Genomic DNA, 14,044 nt, shown 5'->3' with positions numbered 1-14,044 from the left:
AGCAAGCTGGGAGAGTGCCTCTCCCTAGTGCCAAGGCTATAAAAAGGCTGTATATGTAACTGCAGAGCCATCATTAAAAAACTAAATCTCAGCTACCTACCTTCGTATAGGAATTAATCCATCAATTGAGCTGGGCCATATGAACCCTGGTTTTCTCCCACAGATGCATTGCTTTCTCTCTTTCCTAAGGCAAGGACAGACAGACATATAATTCCTAACAGTTTTCATTTAGCAAATCAGGATAATTCAGTTGCACTAAAATATTTTTAACATCTCCGATATTCAAAAGATTATACAACAGTATTACATTTGATTTCGTAATACTTGATTTCTCCACTATCTGACTATTTTATCTGAACACAGTAACTTTATGTTGCACACTTTCCTTCAGGAAGGCACCTGCCTCTTCTGAGCCCTCATCTGGCAAAGGGCATTAAGGTTGACTGGATTAAATTTAACAAACTCCTTAACTCCTATTTCCTTGTAAAAACATGTTCCTTCAGTAATGATTTAAGTGTTGGCTGCTATAAAGTGTCTGCTTCTCAGCAGGATAAACCACCAACAAACAAAGACACGTGTAAGCAGGCACATCAAACCGCCCTTCTGACCTATCTGCTCAATTCTCTTCTGCCACAGGGGGTTTGATATTTATTAGAGCCTTGGTTCCTAAATAGCCCTGAGAAGCAAACTCCTGTCACTTTTAATCCTGTAGTGAGTTACAGGAATAGAGCTGGCAGGAGGAACTACCCCACGATGCAATTAGCATGTAAACCTCCATAGCATTAACCACCTAGGTTCCCTGCTGGAACATTCAGAAAAACTGCTACTGTTTTACTACTCCCTCTCTAGCTCTGTAATACAATTTTAGTTCTTGAGAATACAGAACCTGCTAAGAATGTATTAGCTATTTAGCTATTTTTATAAATGTAAACAGCAAAGGTACATGATGCAGGAATGCTGCTGAGCAGGAAACAGGGCCAGAATTCATGAAAGTGAAAACTCTGAGTGCCCCAGCTAACACTTCACAAATTCAAATAGCAACTGACTTACAGAAACTTCAATCCCATCCAAATGTCTTAGAGTCAGTCTTCAGGAAAGTGAACCCCTAGAACAGTATCTTCTGTTTATCTTAATTTCTATCCAAGATTTCATATTATACATTTTAATTGAGAAATAATAATTTTTGGAATAACTTATATCTCAGAGCCTATTAGTGAATATAGTATTGTATAAACAAAACTCCTTCAAGAACCATCTTAAGAAAACAGTTTTAAATGTAAAAACAAAAGTAACTGTAGAAGTATGTACCTACTAGAAAGTATGTACCTACCTTCCAGACACTAGCAGGAGTAAGAATTAAGTTCTGGTGTTCCCAAAAAAAAAAAAAAAAAAGAACACTGCAACAAAGTAAAAGTCTCATGGAAAAGACATAGGAGGAGGTAGAGAGGAGTGAGTAATCTACCACAGCATTTCAGTTGGGGTAAGGAACACACTTAAAAAACCTAAACTGAAAGAGGAGCTTTTGGAGCACAACTGATATACTCTAGTTACTAACAAGGTTTCCAACCAGAGGACCAAACTAAAGCTAATCCAAAGTAAAACCTCTTGAAGCATATGCAGGACAGACTTCAGACCCTCAGCTCCAAGTCTTCTACAAATCTGCTCTTACTGCACATTTGCCCATGAAGACATAGCCTTTGACACAAAAAGGAGGGTCTCATTAGAAAAAAACATTTTGGGGGGTATTCACAATCCCAGTACACCTGTCAAAAGGAACATAAGACAGTAACATTATGGAGAAAATATGACACTAAGAGGATGTGGCAGATGCAAAATATAACTAACATATTAGTTAGAACAAGGGAGGTGTTATATGAAAAGCTGGAAAGGCAAACATCTAGCCATCAAACTCAAAATTCTAGGTGGAAAATATTTACTAGACTTAACCATTAAAAATACATATTCTCTTGAACAAGAATGAATCTGTAAAGCAACCTGAAAGAATGTCAACTCTTGAATCTTTAGTTTCTAGTCCTGCTTGAGCCAACCTCTACAAGAAAGACAAACAAAAACCTAACTACTCATGGAATGAGAAAGACAGTCCTCAACAGAAAATATGAGTGGCTGGTTACATGAGTAATGCTACCACTGAGCTTTGCTCAGACATGTCTCTGTTTCCTGCTCACAGAGTACGAAAAATAAACACGATCGCCTTTCAAAGTGAAGTAACTTAACTACAGGAATGAGTTGGAGAACTGCAGATTCTCACGTGTGTATAAAAATACATACAAAATGCAACTACACATCTTAATAGATGCAATACTTTAGAACAAACAAACAAAAAAGTTTGTTCCTATGCAAACAGCTGGTGGATGAACCAACAGCTTCTCAATGATTTTGTACATATTAAAATCATCAAAACTATCATTCAAAACCAATTTGTCTAAAAATGGTATTTTCAAGCAGCACAGGACAGGAAACTACACAATGATTTGCCAAAGCCAGAGAAAACATAATTTTACACTACTGCTCTCAAGGTATAACCAGGACTGCATGTGCCAAAATCGTGGCCTCCGGAGGCGGCTCGCCCGTGCCAGGCCGCTCACCACCGATTTTCACCCAGCTCCCGGAGCACTCGGAGGCACCACCGGCAACGCGAAACTAATGCCGGCGGCAAGGGGCGTGGAGGCCCTGCCGCGGGGCACGGGGCCTCACTGCAGCCCCCCGGGGGCATAAAATGTAATAAAATAAAGCAATAAAATGACGAGTTTTAAAAGGAGCTGCGACAGGGCGGCCCCGGCTCCGGCGGCCTAGCGGGCCGGGCGGGCGGCGGGGCTGGTTACCTGCGGCGGGGCTGGGAATCGCCCGCACTGTCCTACCCGGCGCAGGCACCGCCTCCCGCCCCTTCCTACGACCGCCGCGCGCCTTCTCGGCGACCATTTTTGTTACGGAAACGGCTGCCAACTCACCCGCGGCGCCCGCCGTTACGGGGCGAGCGAGAGAGTCGTCGTGTCCCTCCCTCACACAGAACAGCTCGCACCAAAGAGCGAGTAAGACCGGCGAAACACTCCACCTCTCCAGAAGAAAAATAAACTAAACTGACAAAAAGCTTCAGCCCAAGTAGCCCAACGCAATACAGTCCCCATCTGACCGGAGCAAAAACGCCTTTTGCCCCTCATGGAACCGGCACCAAGATGGCGGGCGTGGCGCAGGGCCTACACCTCCCAGGATGCAGCGCTCTCAGCCCCAAACCGCCCTACCCGCGGGGCAGCAGCTGCCTCACGCAGACTACAACTCCCAGCAGGCACCGCGTAGAGGCTGGCGGTGGGGCGCGGGGTGGCACGGCAGCCCCCCGCGCCTAAGATGGCGGCGGCGCCGCGCTGGGCGGTGTGAGTGCGCTCGCTCCTCCTCCCCGCCGCCCCTTCCTTCCCGCCCGCTCCGGGTTGTGGCTCCTGCCGAGCGCTGCGGCCGCGGCGCTGCAGTGAGCGGCGGGCGCGGGGCCTGACGCTGCTCGGCGGGGCGGGTGCGCGGGCTCGGGCCGCTGTCGCTCAGGTCGCGCCGGCGCCACCGTCTCCGCGGCGAGAGGAGGCTGCGGCAGCCCGGGTGGCGCGCGGCGCTTCCCTGCGCGGCGTTTCCCTGCTCGGGGGTGACTGCGCCTCGCGCCTCCATGTCGGACAACCAGAGCTGGAACTCCTCCGGCTCCGAGGAGGACCCCGAGGCCGAGCTCGGGCTGCCCGTGGAGCTCTGCGGGGTGCTCAGCAAGGTGAGTGCCCCCTGCCGCGGGGCTGCCCGAGAGGCCTGGTGGCGGCGGCCGCTTCCCCTCACCGTGGCCCGGCGCAGCCGACACCTGACAGCGGAGCCCGCGCCCGCTCCTCGGGCGGAGGCAGCGGCCGCCGCCGCCTCAGCGCGGCCCCGGGAGGCTCCGCAAGGCTGCGCTCGTGCGGGCCGCCCTCGCCGCGGCCTCACTCCCCGGTGTCACCTCGTCCCCTCCGGCACCGCTGGGGCGGGAGCGGCGCCGCCTTTAGCCCTGGTGTCCGCGACACCTCCCGCGGCCGGTGGGAGGCAGGATAAGGGCCCTCGGGCTGCGCGTTTCCCTCTCCCAAAAAGTGCGTGTTGCCCAGAGCGTGGGGGTTCGCTTCTTTTTTTTTTTTTTTTTTTAATTACTGAAAATAAGATGACTTGCAAGTGAGGTTGAAGAAAAATTATTTTTAGTAGTACTTTAAAGGTGCCTGTATAATTAATTTGGAAGCAGAAGTCCTCCATACGTAGCATAGATATGGATATATATTCACACACATGTATTACAGCAAACAACTTCTGAATAACGCTGAAATGTCTCTGGAGCGATTCGGAGTTGTGACTTCCCCTCCTATACCCCATCATAGGAATGGGCATAAGCCAGGGCAGAACGCACAGGTCATGGGATCCTGAGCTCATGTGTGGGGCCTGGATACGAAAAAAACAACTGTACTGAAGCCAGGACTTGAATTTTTGTGAAGGACTCTGGGCTCTCTCCAGTTCACAGCGTTTCTGAGCCCAGGGATGGGCGGAATGCTGAGGAGAAGGGCTTGGCTCTCCCCTGTGAGGTCTTGTCCTCTAATATTGCATGGGGGAGGGACGAACTGCGAGGGGGACAGTACAGCGGGTGAAATGTGGTGTTTTGGTTCAGCAGTGTAGTCTTATTGCTGGTTTTCTTTCTTCTGCAAAGTTTTCCTTTGACTAGATTATTCTTATCAGTAGGAATTTTGATATTTGTGGGATAAGAATCATTTTCATGTTGGCAAACTAAATATTTTATAGATGTGGGTGCGCTTCCTTATAGGAGTAGTAGCTGAAGCCATGGCTGCTTCTGAAGATCTGCAGCTGTTCACAAAGCTACGTGCATGGAAGCTTCACACTGTTCTAGCTGGTTTTGCTGGCTGTAGCCAGAGCTGCCTTTCTTGTGAGAACGCCGGAGCTCCCATCTGAAGTGTGATGAAACCTGCTGCAGCGCATGTTCCTCAGGGCTAATCTTCCCTTTTGCCAGTAATACCTTAGTCCTCAGTAATAACTGAGGCAAATAAAATGAAATGCTAGTGTACCAAACTTAGTACTGTGCAAATATTTTATTAAAAAATCTGTGCATAATTAAACTCAGAATCAGGAAGATTAGGGTGCAATTTCTTGAGTGCTTACCAGTGTTTCAGGTTTTCTCTGTACAAGAAGCTTAGTAAAAACACATCTTACTGGTCTTTTAAGGCATTTTAAAATTCTAGACTCTTTTTTTTTTCCCCATTTTACTTGGTGCTTACAACTTAAAGGTGAATACAGACTAATAACTTTTAACATGGAACCATCTGTTTGTGGTACACAGGTATCTAGATGCATGAAGTAATAGTCTTTTAGTTTACCATGACCTCTTTCTACAAAATATACTTTAAGGAGTCTTGTAACTCATGATATTCTTATTGTAACAGTGAATTTTGATTGCAACAATGAATGCAAAAGTTCTGACTGCTATATTTGCCTCCCTTAATTGTGTCAAAGAAGGAAAGTGTCATGAATCTAGGATTTGTTACTGCAATATTCCCTGAGTGGAATCACTAGAAGAATTTCAGTAATATGATGATGGGGCATTTGCTGAATTGAAATCTAAAGTAACGTCTCTGTTTTCAGTATTCACACTCTTGGTCTCTGAACAGTATTTAAATGACCACTTCTAGAGTAATCAGTTATTTAATAGCTGTTGTATACTGTACCTGAAGAGCTTATGTGTGCGTCTATATGAAGAGAACTAGGTAATCAAGTAAGAGCTTTACTTTTAAATTATCCTTTAATGACAGTAATAGTAATAAAAAAAAAACACATTTAGTGTTATGCTTGAAGTTTGGCTTGCTGTGTAACTCCTGACTCTAAACTGGAAGGCTAAAACTCAACTTAGAAGAAATTCAACATTCATTGATAAGCACCTACTTTTTGTCATGGGTATTTTTAACATCTCTTTCAGCTGGCGATGAAAAGATCTATTGTCTTATTTTTCATTTGAAGCAACTCATTTTTGTTTTTGGTTTTTCTTTAAACCTGATTTTTAATAAGTGGTTTGCAAAGCTCATTTTAAGAACTATGGGCAGAACACCAACGAAGTCTTCAACTGACAAGAACTTTCAAAATATTTTTGTAGTACTTGAAGCTTGAGAAATATCAATGAAACCATTTTTCATCGTTATTTCCCTATTAGCTAACCTCTCAATTTCTTTCCTTTTTTTTTGCAGTGGACCAACTACATTCATGGGTGGCAGGATCGATGGGTAGTTCTGAAGAGCAACACGCTCAGTTATTACAAGTCTGAGGACGAAACAGAGTATGGCTGCAGAGGCTCTATCTGTCTGAGCAAGGCTGTAATTACAGTAAGTGCTATTTCAGAATTTCCATCTTTTCATGTTTCAGGACATTTTTTTTTGCAAAAACAGTATCGATATAGTGAATTAATTATGTTGCTTAATATTAGTGATATTGGTGCAATATTGTGGAGCAGGTCAAGGAGTTTCCAATAAGAAAACAACTGTCTTAACTTGCAGCTGAAGTAAATAATCTTTCCTCTCCACTACACTAGAGGTTTCTACAGAGAATGTTTGAGTTTGCTTTGTAAGGTGAGGGAATCCCTAGGGTCAACCTAAGATCATGCAATGAATTCCTAAAGGAGGTAGCATCTATCGCAGTCCTTACTACTTTTTTTAGTGCAAAGTATGCTTGCTTTACTGTACTTTCCGTGACACTCCTATAGACTGTTTTCAAAGAAAATGCTCTACCATGTGCTGCATTGTCAGAATAAATGTCATGTGTGTTGTTGTTCTTGGCCTAAGCTAGAAGATCCATTTTATGTTGGAAAGAAGAAAGAGTGTGCTGGTAATGAAATCCATGTTAATATTATTTTGAGCTAAAAATTCAGCCTTAAGTTCAATTAGCTATCTTTTAGGAAATACTAGAAAGTATGCTAGTATGCTCTGTATAGTATGTAAGTGTACAAAAGTAATATTTAATCTTATTATTTGTTAATCCATCAAATATGTTTATTCTAACTGAACTGAGCATAACCAACAAGAAGGTTTTTCTTATTAATGTTTAGCTTACAATAGTGGTATAAAAGCATATTTTTAAAAGAAGTGATTGGATTAATTACAGCATTTTGGAAAATGGATTGCAAAAATAAAGCAGATTTTTATGCTTAGACGTCTGTCAGCTATTGCACTCATACAAATTAAATCAGATGATTTTCTTTAAAGTTCTTTCTAAAAACTATTTGAACTTACTCCAGATTTGACTTATTTGGGACTCTGTGGTGCTCATTTGAGTTGACCTCTGGCAGTCTGTAGCAGCAGCCTATGATTAAGAGTTGCAAAAGGATCTCTCATTTACTAGTGTGTGGCCTAGTATTCCCACTAGTAAGAGACAAAAAGATGGACACAAGGAGATAAGCCCAGGAAAGTCTTAAGGCATGCTGTAGAGCAGTTTGAATTTTGAGGGTGGAGAAAAAGACTGTAGCGATGCTGATATTGCTGCTGGAATGTTTTGGTATATTGCCCTTTCTGAAGGGAGGTTTTAGTGCTTCTTGCCTTCTGCTGGGGAAGTGTGTAGCACTGAAACTTCTTACAGATTGCCAGGCAGGAGAGAAGAAAAAGCACTTATTATATGTGGTAACTGGGGCTTGTAATTTGGGCTTGAACTCTTGCTCTTATTTTTATTTTACTTTGTGTTTTATCTCCTGCTTTCACCTTAACTGGAAGGTGATACAGTGCTGCAAAAAGAGAAGATAATTTATGCACTGTTTTCTAAGTTAAGCTGATATTCTAGTTCAGGTTTCATTCAGAATCATTTGTTAGACCTGTATTTCGGAGTCCAGTTGTTTGATTATAGTTTTAAATGACATTCCTGAAACCTGATAAACTCATATTTACTTATCCCTAGCTGTTGTTAACAAAGTTACTGTTATCAATCTGGATACTAGAAGATTCAGGTATACTATTGGGTCACTTGATATTTCGTTAGTGTTTGGAAACTTACCTTTGAAATTGCCAAGAGATTTTTTGTTTATCATCTTTTTTTAGAAGTCATTCTTTTATGCATGTGCTTTGGAATGAGTACTTCTGGTTTGGTAGCCATTTGGTTTGGTAACAGTTGATGTTTTTTAATTAGTCCTTAACCTACCTACTTTTTTAATAGTAGAAAATAAATTTAAATCAAACATTGTCAATATTCATTCATCTTGCATTCTTTCTGAGTCTTTACTTATTTAAACATGCAGGAAAACAGGAAAAGCTGATGAAATGAATATTGAGATGAGTAACAGGTTATTCTTTACTGTACATGCCTATGATTCCCTGTGGAAGAGAGGGGAGGTCAGGTTTTTCATTGAGTTAATGTTCAGTAGCACTGATCTAATCCAGCTGGAATCTTCATTGTGAATATTTTTCTAAGGCTTATTATATTGCACTTTAAATGTAGTATTCCTTAACCTTGCTGATCCGGTCATATGTGGTTAAGTAACTGTCTCCCAACTCCATTAAGAGGAGTTTTACTTTGGCACAAAGCGGGATATAAACAGTTTGGTGTGGTGTTATGCTTGTATATTAGGTACACAAGCCATTATGCTTGTATATTAGGTATACATTTGTATTAGGTATACCTATATGTTTAGTTTCAACCAAAGACACAAGGATTTCCTGGAAGTACTTAATGCTACTAGTATTTCGTTGATATTTAGGCAATTTATGTTGTTGTCAGTGAGTAGACTTACTATACTATCAAGATAATACCTCATAGTATTAACTGAGGCATGAGTGTTTTATTAGGAATGCTCCAGTTCATTCATGCTTTCCAATCTTGTTTTCTCATTCCATGATATATTAGGCAGAGATTGATAGGCAATTCTACAAGATATATTATAGGGAGACACTCATCTTCCCCCTTTTTGTAAGAGAGGGGACTAGTTAAATTACCTTATTAAAATTGCCTCTTAAGATATCTCAAATTTGGGATCACAGTGTCATCCTTCCAAAACTATTAGATTCTCATGAAAAGAGTCTTCAATTGAGTAGAAACCGTGTGCTTTGGTTAGGTTACTCTCTCTGTTAACTATTGGAACTAAAAGGAGTTGATTTCTTGGGATAGATGAATGAGGGATGAATTCATCAAGTACTGAAATGGCAAAACTTGACCACATATGAAGTAAACTGAAGAAGTACAGTGAAAGTCAGTAGGTGATGCTGACTCGGTTGCATTTAGCCATACCTAGAACAAAACTTAATATTTGTTTGAGGCATGATTTAAGCTTTGTTCTGTTATGGTAGCTTGGGTCTCATAAGTCCCTGCTCTAATTGATTAAAAAACACTGGATGGCTTTGTCAAAGATATCCTTCGTTACCATCAAGGCTTGCAGAAAGTCAGGTTTTCAGTAGGAACTTGCATATACATGGTTAGAAGTGAATTTTGATGACAATCCAACAGCAGTGGATTTGTGGGATTCAGCTTTGGAATAGGAAGGTCTAGTGTCTATAACTAGAAGACCACACACAGAGATCCTTTGTAGAGGTTGGAAGTCTGCCTTTTCTAGTTTCCAGTGGAAACTGGCTTTTCAGCTTGTACTATCTTTGCCATGATTGCTGGTTCTAATCTAATAGTGTCATCACTGCTCTAACTCATGGAGTGACACAATCTATTGAGAAGTAAGATTGCATACATAGGATCATTGAGGCTGAAAGAAGCCCTTCCTCACGTCTTCCGCACCTGCGTGCCTTCCTTGCTCATAGCAAAGCCAGCAGTAACTTAATCCTAGAGGGAATTTGTATTAATGGACAATAAAGTATTTCTCATGAGTGCTAGGCTTGGCTGGTGAGAGCATGTTCTTCTGCCTGAGTTCATATGGAAGACATTGGAAATGCTTGGAGAAATGCCATGCTTGGGGAATTTTAAAAATCTTTGAGTTTAGCCATGTGTGCACTTTATCAGAGGTGCCTATACAAGAGGATTTCAAAAAGTTTGTGTTCCAACTTGCATATTAGCTTTCCTTCACATAGGCTTTATATCTGAAGTACTGTCATGCTGTTTTAATCTAGTGATTCATCTTCATTTTAATTTCTGTGTATTTGAATAATATATAGAAAATTTTAATTTCTAATTTGGTAAAAGAAACAAGAGTTGATAACTGATGCGGTGATTTTCTTTGGTTTTGCTTATACCGAAATGATGCATACTCATGTCAAGATCTAAATGGAAATATGTTCTCGGTTACTAATTTTATTTTGCCAGAATATGTCCTTATTATTGTGTTCTGAAGAGACATTTAGACAATTCTGTGGCAAATGCTTCAGCTACAGTTGAGTAATGAATACAGTTTGCATAATAGAGGCATTTTTAGTGAACTAGTTTGTTTCCAGAAACATAATTAGAAAACTGTTGCTTAATGAAGGCAGTAATGATGTTTTATGTTAATATGTAAGTTGCAAGTCATTCTCCTTCGGAATGGACTTTGGAAAGGGAGTACTCAAGTGGCTTGCTGGTGTATATCTGGAGCTCAGGACAGGCAAACTACAAAAATGAGCTCTGCCTGAGGAGTACAGCCTAGAGAATTGTCCTAGTTTATTCTAAGTGAAGTAAATTGTTATTATGAAACACCTAATACATAATTATCTAATAAATTAAGAGGTAGGACATACTTTATTTTCATGCACAAAAATACATGAAAAAGCAAAACTGACAGTTTCCAGTTTTCAAGCTTGTTTTTTTTTTTTTTTTTTTTTTTTTTTTTTTTTTGCCAATAGTCCTGAGAAAATAGAGATGGGACTTTTCAGTAATCAGCTGCTAAAAATAGTTTCGCCACATTATTTTTTTTTAAAGATACCGCAAGTTTAACATTCAAACATTTAGTTTAATGTTTTTAATGTTCTTTTTCTAAATAGATGTTTCTGGATTATTTATGTTAATGATTGGGCACTTCTGAGAAGTATGGGCTATCATTTTTTGAAATGGATTGGTAAGTTAGCAGAGAGTGCTTCATACATTTGTCAATTCAATAGATACAGAAGAGTTTCTTATGAGAACTTTTTTTCACAGGAGCTTTATGCTCAATGATTACTTAAATCCTAAATTAAAGGTGTATATTAATTGAAGGAAGTATTGGTGCTAAACCCTTTAAGAGGGTTGTTTGAAGTGCTTGATGCATGATGAATCATGCCTTTCAAAATACTTTCGAAAAATTACTGAGACATTGTTGGTGCACTGCTTTTTTTTTTCTTTTTCTTCTCTTCTCTTTTGAATTGCATAAAATGGGAGATGATATTTCTGAAGCAGTCTGACTTAGAGGACTGATGCAGGTAAACTTTAACTTTTTTCTAGCTACTGCTCCTACTTTTGGTCTTTCTAACATAATTATGTATCTTAGATGGCTAATTATTTTTTCAAGTTTTTATCTAATGATAGGTTTAATTTTGTCAACAGCTTGATGAGCTGAATACAAACTGATTGCTAACAGTTGGTAAAAGCTGTTGTTTTTTTTTTTTTTTTAAAAAAAAAAAAAAACCTAATCTATAAATCAGTGCCCTGGGCAGAAATACCATTGCAATGAATTTATAATGTTTGCTAATTATGTTGAAATACAGTAATTTGTTTCCATCTGTCTGAGCCTGAAAAAAACAATCTATTTTAGTATGAAGTTATGTGCATATGATTAAATAATTCACTTTCTGTAATTTAATAAAGTGCTTCCTCAGCCTAAATTGTTACTAAAAAGATGATCTGTGTAAACCAAGTCAGAGAAAGTGGGCCCTAACTAGACAGAGTTTGATTTAGGACACATGCAATTAGTACTTCTATGCTTTGATGTGTTCTTTAAATAACCAAATATTTTTTGGAAAATTTGCGGTGGACAGGAGAGCAATCTAAGCAGAGATTTTAGTACATGAGAAAGGCCTATGAAGACAAGTAAGGTCATGAATGCTTACATGTATGTGAAATGCGTAAGATCTTTCTGCCCTGGAAGAGGAGAATGAGAAGAGTGAGGAAGAAAAGGAGAGAGGTGCATGATGAGATGGGTTGCTGGGAACATGGGATTTCTACTGGACAACTCTCCTTAGGGAGTTCAGTTCCTGCACACAGATTTGACCATTTTTGAACTGAACTGTCTGAACCAGTCATGGATAGGTTGATGTGCAAAGTGTAAATGTCAAAGTTGCCTTATATATCTTAGAATTGTAATTTTTTAAGGGAAAAGACAATTTGATTTGAGGGCGTTGAGAAATGGAAGATTTTTTTTCTTAACAAGTGAGGTAAGTCAGAAGTGAAAAATAGGCATTGGAGATTTGCTCAAGTTGAAATGTTTATATTACGATGAATATTTCCAGTGATTCAGATATGGGCAGAGATCTCAGTAGCATGTATTAAAAAAACTAAATATTGTAGGGTGGCTTCTTATTGCTGCAGAAGACTTCTGCTTTGGTACTTGAATATAATCATGTGTTACTACATACTTGAAATGCAATCAAATACTGCAATCCAACAGTATTTCTATCAACATCTATTAATAATTAGGGTATTTTTCATGCACTTTTTTCCTTTGCTAAGATATTTAATTATGATTTAGCAGTGTTCATCACTTAATATCCACTTCAGAAGCACATTTCCTGCTCATGGGTTGTATCTGAGTATTTTCATGCTGTGGAACATTTCTCTCAGGTATTACACGATACCTCAGACTTCTAATGTTTGCATTTGGTGTTACAATTTTATACTTGAGCATTCTTATTTTCCACTTTGTAGTCTTGCTGTATGTGAACTTATATACTTTCAGAGAATGCTTTGTAGTAGGTTAGTGGGTTAGTATTATTAGTGGATACAGTTTGTTCAACTGACACCCATCTCCAGTGGTCTTGTTTCACTCAACACTCCTGCAAGGTAGTCGCTAACTGGTTATTTAATAGCTATCTTGGAATGTCTATTAACAACATGCTTTTAACATCTCTACTGTGAATTTGTAGAATACCAGAGCTTGCTCTTCTCTATGCACTCCAGTTCTGGAACTTTGAATAAAAGGGGTCAGAACTCAATTTTAGCTGTTTATATCCTGCTGCACAAGGTCTTCTCCTGTCTTGTTGCCTCAGAGTTGCTATCTCATCAGCTTTTTGGTTCCGTTCATATGCACAAGATAGTTCTTAGGACATTTCTCTCCAGAAGACGCTTTGGTGTTGCTTCTGCTTTTCAGAGTTCATGTTTTTGTTTCCTTTTGATGTAAGCTGTTGAGCTGCTTTTATGTTATCCATGCATCCTAGATAGTCTACTTTAGATCAGTTATTCTGGCAGGTTTCAGCAACTTCTTAGTTGGTTTGCTATGTCTTATTTTTCAATTGTGCTTTAATCAACTGATCCACCTTTTCCTAGTTAGAAGGGAACAATTGGACAGAATTTGTTACTCCATATCTCTAGACGCTTAAGAACCAGGTTGACTGGGATTAAGGTCTTGGGTATTCTAAAATACTCTAAGTTGCAGGAGAACAAGCCTGTGTTTCAACTAAATGTGCGTATGTACCCTCCCCCAAGAAATTGGGGACAGTTGTGATAGGAGTGCTTGGATGATGAGATCAATTTTAAGCTTTAAAAGAAAGTCTGTTGCTACTGAATGTCAAAACGCTTTGTGCTAATAGTTAGCTTTTACACAGTATTTATCACTATGTATTAGTTCTCACCCATTTTCTATCATTAGAAATCAATCTATCATGTTCAAAGCAGTTGGTCCCTAATACATAGATCCTAAGTTAGCTGGGAATATGCAGCACCATGGAGATAGGCCATCTAGTCAGCCTGATGTCTGTGTCTTTGGTCCTAGCTGCTGAGGTCAAGGTGACCAAACTGCAGAGCCATTTAATAAGGGCAGGAAGGAATTAAAATGGCTTTTTCTTGCACTTCTTGAGCTTAGGATCCTTGTTATAAGATGGCTGAATTTCTAGATGGTTGCTAGCCCTTGGCTCCGGCCCGTGCGCCAAGCAAGGTGCTGGGGAGTGCTGCTCTCCCAGGCTGC

The 14,044-nt window shown here is 40.2% G+C and overlaps 1 protein-coding gene across 2 annotated transcripts in view; it reads left to right on the top strand.

Moving 5' to 3' along the window:
- Positions 1-3,621: 3,621 nt before the first annotated feature.
- The window catches only part of CERT1 (ceramide transporter 1), a 61,777-nt gene continuing 51,354 nt past the window's right edge, over positions 3,622-14,044 (top strand). Inside the window, exons 1-2 of one of the 2 annotated variants that reach the window (XM_088535629.1) lie at positions 3,622-3,763; positions 6,252-6,386. In XM_088535629.1, the coding sequence (XP_088391755.1) occupies positions 3,668-3,763; positions 6,252-6,386 (231 nt within the window). In that variant the 5' untranslated portion in view covers positions 3,622-3,667. The remainder of the gene's footprint in view (positions 3,764-6,251; positions 6,387-14,044) is intronic. The other variant, XM_088535627.1, reaches the window with a different exon arrangement.

Source organism: Tinamus guttatus, unplaced genomic scaffold (genome assembly GCF_059628265.1).
Source record: "Tinamus guttatus ecotype Peru unplaced genomic scaffold, ASM5962826v1 Tinamus_guttatus_pri_ptg000637l, whole genome shotgun sequence".
Classification (NCBI taxonomy): Eukaryota; Metazoa; Chordata; class Aves; order Tinamiformes; family Tinamidae; genus Tinamus; species Tinamus guttatus.
This window is presented reverse-complemented; position numbering and strand designations above follow the sequence as displayed.